Consider the following 8,128-nt stretch of genomic DNA (forward strand, 5'->3'; position numbering starts at 1 on the left):
ACAGCTACATGTGTAGTCATTTCAAAATTATGACTGACAATAGCAGGGGAGACAAAATCGATTGTTTCTTCAAACTGAGAAATCCATCTGTCTTGAAAAATATAGATTTGTTCAGGAGAAGAGCCGTTCCCTGTAAGTGCAGTAACACTGAATGTGTCCCGCACTGCACAAGACCAAGATCTGAAGGTTACAGAGTCAAAGGACCTGCTTTTGGTGAATTTTTAAGAGCTGCTAACCTGAGGATTCACTGCATTACCACTAACTAAAATGACCCTTTGCGAACTGCTACAGTACAGTAGAGCATGCACAGAGACTTGAAAATAATACTTTTGTTCATATACATCTCATAAGAGAGAACAAAAGCTCTCAGCTGCAGATCAACAGGCAGCATTAAACACCACCACAAGGAGTGTAAAAGCAGCAGCCAGTCTGCAAGCAAAGTTTATCCAAAGAAAACAAACATCACTTCCATTTTTTAATCCCCACATCTCACCACCTCACATAGTCTCACTTCTTAAGAATATCTGGAGTTACAACCTCCTCGGAAACTGGTATTCAAGATTACCCTTGGCTCTGGTTAAGAGGAATAAAGATACTGGTAATACGATAAAGAACCTCTCACTTCTACTTGGGGTTATTTGGTTGAATATGCCCTTGTTGCTCTCATCAACAGAGCAACAGTTTCACTAGGAAAGTTAAATTAATCTGTGACTTCAGCTCACCCAAATCTACCTTAAAACTGGCTCTTTCGAGGGTTATAATGAGAAGGTGTAACACCGGACTAACAGTCCCTCAATGTGAACCACTGTATTGGTTGCATGGCAAAGAGCTTTGATACTTAGAATTTGAAATCAGGACTTCTCACAGCACTAGGTGCATATATAATACAAAAAGAGATGACCTGGCACACTCTGTGAGCCATAGGGAGGAAGCAGGATTTTATAAATAGCTTTGTTCTTGCAACCTGAATGCAGTAATTCTCAACAGTTTGAAATAATTGTTTCTTTCCCCAAAACACCTCTTTCAGTGTATAAAGTTGAATAGCTAAGGCCTTTCTGATGTGCTTTAAAGTATCAGTATTTGCAGCTAATGAATTTGTTTCTTCATGCTAATAAAGAAATACTGAAAAAGAAATTGAGAAAGCCATCTCAGTTCTGCTGCAATTCTGACAAAATCTTGGGTCTCATAACTGCCTGCAACAACTGGGTGAGAGAGGGTGCAGAGTCCACACCTTCACAGGTGCTCATCTGCCTATGGAGATTTTCCAACTTTGACAATTTAATGCTTTTATTACACCAGCTAAACCAAACAGATTTCAAGAAAAATTGAGAGCTTGCATTGCATTTCAAAAATCATGACGGTATCTACAGTTGCAGTGAATCCAATTTCTCCCCTTTCTCATATTAAAGGCCAGTTATTCAAAATAACTAAACTAATTGGTTTACCTTAAACATTTAAGAATAGGAATCTGTCTCTAGGTTCATAACCCCACTGGTGTTTCTAGCATTGTATGGCCCCTCTGCATCAACATGCATGATGACAGCAAGCAGTGAGCGAGGAGGATTTTGTGTCCCATCACAGTGTGGGACAGAAGAAGGGTATTTATTTTTTCCACGAGATTTTTGCATAGTCTAGTTGCAGTAGCTTTGGCTGTCTATTACAGTGTCAGAAGCCAAGTGAGCACACAAACTGACAGAAATCCTATGATCTGCCTGAAGCAGGGAATACACTGATGGCATGAGCTCATTTCATGTAGTGTGTTGGTCCTTCCAGGACATCTGGGCTGCTGGGAAGAATGTCATCTTTTGTCAAGTATTTCTGCAACTTCTACAGGGTGAGCAAAGAACTCTGCAACAGGGACACTGTGGTTTCTATCATTAAAAGTATTAAACCCTTCTTTAAAGTTTCAGTTGGAATTTTCCTATAACAAGGTACTTATTTACTCATTTTCTTTGATTCCTTAAAACATGAGGAATTTACACTGAGGTTATCAGTGATGTGCGTGGATGGGGGTAGGGGTGGGGTTACCTCTCTGCCCCCCCATTTGTTGCCATCAGCCTTTGCTTGGAGATTTATTCCAACATCTGCACACAGGTACACATGAACCTCAAGGCCAGCCAGATTAACTGTAAAAGGAATTTTTGTACCTGTAAAATGTGTAGAGAACTAGGAGGTTTCCAATGATGCCAACAGAGCCAATAATGAGCACACATGTTCCTACTGTGTAAAGAACATGGTCGGGGATCTCTGCCTTGGTCACAGAGTAAGGCTGCGTGCCCATGTTCAAACCCTGAATAGAAAACAGAGAAAGAAGGAAGGCTTAGCCCATTCAGGGCACTTTTTCCATTCACTTCCACAGTTTGTGCAAATCAAATACACACCGCTGAGCAATTTTCACATCACCTGTAATCAAGTTTCCCTTAAGTAGCCTTCATTATTTTAACAGTACCTAGTTATATTTAAACAAACAAACAAACAAAACAACAAACAACAACAGGGAAAACAGACTGGAAAAAAAATACTAAGGAAGTTATGATGATGATGTGGAAAAGGCAAAGATGTGCCAGCATAAAACTTGCTCTGGGTAACTGCTGCACTAGCTGACAGCACAAACATCAGTTCAACATGGAATAGTCCATCCTAGCTTGGTTTTATTAGGAGCAATGAAATCAAATCCCACACTTAGAAACATTAAATCCCTCAGGTCTCCCCACGCTCCCTATCCACTAATTTACAGTGCTGTAAAACCTGGGAATTTCCCATGGAAAAGTTAGAAGACTAGAGGTAAACCACCAGCAGTAGCATCACCTGTGTAAGCACAAAAACATTAAATAGTCTTGAGTTCTCTTTCACTGCCCTTTATCTCCAACACATGAATAAAACCACACCAACTCTCTATGTTTCTGGGTTTTTTCTTCAGAAAATTCAAATTTATCACTGGCTAAATTCAGCAGCAGAGCAGTCTGCAGCTCATCAGTTCAGCTGTCATTAGCATTATCAACGAGAAGAGTTCTAATTGCCTGATGAAGATTCTTATTTACCCAGGAAAAAGCAGATAAGCCATGCAGAGCGCTCACACATGTGGTCACATCTGGACAGCTTAGTCAAAGGTATGGCACCGTGTCACAGCAAAGGACCTGTTTTGCATTGCCACATATCGCCGCCATGCAGCAATGTGTGGGGTGTGGGATAAGGCTGATTTTGACCTTCAGGAGAGGAGCTGGATGAAAGAACATGTTCAGGTTGATAACTATCACCGCACTGGTAATATTTAAGCACCCATATGAAAATGGTGAGAACAGCTTTTTTTTCCCCCCTGTTGCTAACTCCTAATCTCCCATACTGCTGCTTCTCCTTTCTGCCTTCTATTATTTCTCATCCACCTAAGAAGTGCACAATCTACATCTCCCTCCTTGTACAAAAGTTCTAGCTGTGGCCATTATCCCCTTAACTGCGTGATGACACTGAGGATACTCCACAGGCTGGGTTGCTTTCGGTGATGGGAAGTGGCCAATGAGATGCACAGCACACCCTGAGCATCCGCAAAACAATGGGTCTGGAGCAGAAACGCTGACAGCAAAGCTCCTGAGGCTGATGTAGTAAATGGTACAAAAGCTTTGGTTTCAAAAGCTTTCAAGCCTTCTCGGTGGTCTGAAAGACTCTACCTATAATATGATGGCTACCACCAACCTGAAACTTCACCAAAGAAAACAAAGCTGTAAAACTAGAAAGAAAGGGAGTGTCTGCTGGTGCTGGCTGCACTAGGGGTCTGTCACTGCTATCCCCAGTGATCAGGCAGCAAGAAAAAACATCACACTGTGTAGCATTTACCCTTGAAGAAGGTGTGATAGTGTAAGAGCAGGCAGTGCATGGGGACGTGGCCATTCGGCAGCACCAGGCACTGATGGCACCATGTTCTCAGAGCAGGTCTGCCTGAGCAGCACGTAAATTAACCATGTCCAACTGTTTTCCTCTTCCCTTAAACCTAATCTTCTTAGCAGCGTGCATGCACTGAATCAGAACCCTGCCTCATTTCTGGCAATGCATACCAAAGAGGCTAAACGGAGGAGAAAGGAAAAGGATCCTTTTTTTTCTTCCTTTCTACCTTACCTGTTAGGCATGCGCAGGATTTACCCCTATAGAGGGTTAATATATATAGTAATTCAGGGCAAGTAGTACTTGCCTGTCATATGCATTATGCTTTACTTTACCATATGGGAATGCACTGTTGCAGAAACTCATTTGAGAAATGGACTCTGAATTTCACACCAAAAGGTGTCTCGTCTTATCTGTGTTGAAGAGAAGCTGACTTGGACATTTTGGAGTTGTTTATTTAGTTATGGGTGGTAAGCTGTGTCAAAAGCTGAAAAATGTCTCCTGTGACACATTTGTAAACTCAGATGACAGTTTGCTGGCAATACTGGAAGAAATATATTGATGCTTACAGAGTGGAATTTGGAAGGTAATATATAATGGGGATTACACAGAGCCTGCAATCTCAGTGAGAAGCTCAAGTGAGGGATGTTTGGATTATTCAAGCTTTGGAGAAGGGATCTTGCCTTCAGGGGAGTCCATAAAATACCACAGCCACTTTTGCTGCAGTGTTAATAGCCGTAAGAAAACTTTAAGATGTGAAAGAAAAAAGGGCTACTTACTGACTCTGTCACTGTTACCCTGACACAGCAGGATGTGGCAGGCATCCAGCTGTATGAAATGTGGCAAACTGATGACGACAGAAAACCATTTGTAACACTGTAATTTAGATCTAAGAAGATAAATGTGCATATCTATATGTGTGCATGTATATATTTCAACAGAAAACCTCAACTTTAATAAAAAATAATTTGATTAAACTAGTGGAAATTTTCTAAATAAACCAGGGTAAACCAGTACAAACAGTTGCAAGCTAATCAAAGAGAATTTATACCCCATTTTACTCACATAATTTATTTCACTAATTTGGCATAATTTCACAATAGAAAATTTTAAGAATAAAGATTTAAATATTCTTAAGGTTGAGAATTTAAAATCTACTCTATTGAACAAATGCTGCTTTTCTAACACAGACCTGTTCTTGGTACAAGAATAATACCCAGCTGGAGACAAACCATCAGTATCATCAAGGCTCTAAGATATTCACAAAATTAAGCTTTTTCTCTTTTCCTACACTATCACCTCTGAGAAGCTGGCCTTTTTAGTAATTTTGATTAACAAGCTAAATACTTGCTAATATAAATATTTTACTGTATGAAGATGAAGACTAGAAATATAAAAAAAAAAATCTAAGCTGGGTGACAAGATCTAATGAAAAGCTGTTTCTTGCAGATATTCTCAAAAGCTGTTACCACTCTATGCATTTCTGGGTACTTTTAGTTTCTCCCGAGTAATAAGAATAAAATTAAACTATAGGAGAATAGTCCAAGTTGCTATGACTCATTGCAACCCAAGAAAACCTAAATAATTATTAGAAATGTTTCCAGGTGACCTGGTAAGCAGGACAGCAGCTAAGTCCAGCAGGTTGTGTTTGCTATAGTCACTGTCATGTCTCACCAGGTTATGTCTCTATTATCTTCTCTTAGCACCAAAATGATGTATGGTCAATAACAGCTGATTTATGCTAATGGAAGGGTTCTGCCTTTTAGACTTAGCAAAGTACAGATTTTGGATCCGTCTCATGCCACTGCTCTCTAACTGCTGGAGTAAACTGTGCAGTTATACTTCAGGCTGTTCATTTTCATTTTATTGACAGTGGACTTAGACTCCTTGAGAATGCAATCGGAAAACTTACAAAGTTAAAAGACGTACTGTGAGACGCTCCTCCAGTTTCAGCTGTTTCACACTGACATGGTAATGCATGGCTGCCTGGATTCAGCGCATCTATTACTTCACTACATTGTGTTTATAGGTGCTCACTATCATCGCTGTCACATAATGTAGAATGAAATGCCTGTTCTGTATAAACCACAGTCTTGCACCTTCTCTTTAATCGTGATTTAACCTAAATATAATGAAGGCAGGCATTACATTTTATTCAACCAATATATTGAATCTTTAATGGGTGAAGTAAGTTTTCAAGGGCTCATGTGAGATGGTTCACCTGTCCATTTTCCTCCCAGGTTGGCTCTGTCTCACTTGATTTACTCTGCTGAAGGCACATCCATTTCCTAAGTGAAGATTTTAAAGATGCTACCCAGCATTACGTGACTGTTTCACTCAAAAATAGAAATGTAAACAAGCATCCCATGAAGATGCCAGTAACTGCAGCAGGGCCAGCTTCTAGCATACTTACCTATCCTGTACTTGTTTTGTTTGGTTCCTTCTAAATTAATGCTACAGTCACTTGTGCTTTGACTCTGTGAGATGTTGGACCTGGCAACTCACATAAACCATGATGTGGCCTTACCCTTATGTGACTACAACATCAAACTGCTGTCACCTACGTGGCTGCTTGGAGGTCTTTCCTGGCAGGGCAACTAACAGATCTTCAGGCAAATGGAGGATAAACAATTAACAGCTGCCCCTCAACTAGCTGGCAAAGGAAGCAGGCAGCAGATATAAAAATAAACTTGGTCTGTTTCTCCCAAAATAATGATGGAAAACTTAACAGATGAGGAAAGTTATTCTATGAAAGCTTTTGTAATTTGATTTTTAGTGATATAATGATGTCCAAATAATTTCAGCCATCTGTTTCTGCTTTCCAGCTGGTAAGAGTAATAAAGATTGCAATGCAGAAGACAAAAAATTGTGGTTAAAAAAGAAGGACAAGGGCAAGTTTGCTTTGATGGGTGGGGGTAGAAAATAATGGATTTAATTCAGAAATGGTGGTATGATTTGCATTAGATGCATATAAGAACATCTAAAGCTTTATTTATGCTTCGATTTTGGTCATGGTTGCAAGCTCATCATGTGGAAATCATTTACACTGAAATGAGCTTAAGTAAGGGCTTGCTTACATGGGGGATTAATGTGCACTAACAGGGAGTGAATTAACAGCATAGCAGCCTCCCTGTGCTGACCTGCTACATGGATTCACATCATAGAAGTTTGATTTTACTGTACAAAAAACTTAAATCTATACAGTTACACTTGAAATTTCAAAGAAAAATAATCAACAGTACTTAGCTATGATGAGATAGGAGCGATCCATGTGTGCAAGCTACCAGACAGTTTTGCCAAGTTCCTTGTAATTTCACTGATGGTCAATGTAAGGAGGTAATTTCAGTATAAAGCACCATCTGGTTTGAAATGATGTCAAAATTTCAGGCTTAATGAATATCTTGTATGTAGGAGCTTTTTAATCAGCAAACAGAAGACTGTTGCTATGTGGTGACTACAGTAGAGCTAGTGATGGTCATATATTTTTCAAAATATAATGTATTTAGAGTGAATACTTGTGGAAAATATTATTAATAGCTTTGTGTATTAAAAAAACCCCACAAAACCAAAACAACAGCCTTGCTTGTTCTGCTTAACAGTACTACATTACAGCACCACACAGTAAACACAGATTAATTCAGTCCTCAGAAAGTCAAATCATCCACGTGTGGAAAAGTTACTTTTATCAGATTCCAGGTAACACTTTTCTTCCATGGCTCATTCCAATCAGTTCACATGCCAAAGCCAGGACCACTCAAACACATATTTATAGCATGCATTTATAATCAAGACAACAATTGATTTAGTGAATAGAACAGTGAATTTGATTCATTTCATCCAAAAATGACAAACAAAACCAGAAACTGTCAGTGCTGTGTACAATAGGACAAATAGCAAAGGCAGCCAGGTACCAAAGTCAAGCATCTGCTCCAGATCTAGGTGGGTATTTATCCAGTCTGATGTCATAAATTTGCAGAAAAAACCTTGAGAATTTTTTTCTATAATAAAATATGCATCTAGTTAACTCAATTCCAGAAAATGTTTCTGGGCTGTTACAGAAATGAACTGCCAGTGGAAAAAAAACATTTAATATTTGACTTGAAGACTCTTTTGGGGTTTGTATCCTTAAGATCCATGTTTAGCACAGCCCCTGCTTTGACAAAATGCTTTCTTTCAGGCCCTTATATCTGTGCTTAACCTTTTTTTCATAGTTGCAGGCAATCTAATGTCACATGGCGGGGGGGGGCTAATC

At 39.4% G+C, this 8,128-nt stretch overlaps 1 protein-coding gene across 8 annotated transcripts in view; it reads right to left on the reverse strand.

Moving 5' to 3' along the window:
• Window positions 1-8,128, reverse strand: part of LOC113479736 (melanopsin-like) — a 41,236-nt gene that overhangs the window by 24,180 nt on the left and 8,928 nt on the right. For 7 of the 8 annotated variants that reach the window (XR_003398329.1, XM_026848001.1, XM_026847999.1 and 4 more), the window contains one exon: window positions 2,148-2,290. Coding sequence is in view for 7 of the 8 variants with exons in the window: in XM_026847999.1 (XP_026703800.1) it covers window positions 2,148-2,290 (143 nt within the window). In the remaining variant the exon portion in view is untranslated. Of the gene's footprint in view, window positions 1-2,147; window positions 2,291-3,041; window positions 3,063-8,128 lie in introns of those variants that run through there. The other variant, XM_026848003.1, reaches the window with a different exon arrangement.

The sequence above is a fragment of the Athene cunicularia genome (assembly GCF_003259725.1).
Source record: "Athene cunicularia isolate RWA chromosome 4 unlocalized genomic scaffold, athCun1 chr4_part2, whole genome shotgun sequence".
Classification (NCBI taxonomy): Eukaryota; Metazoa; Chordata; class Aves; order Strigiformes; family Strigidae; genus Athene; species Athene cunicularia.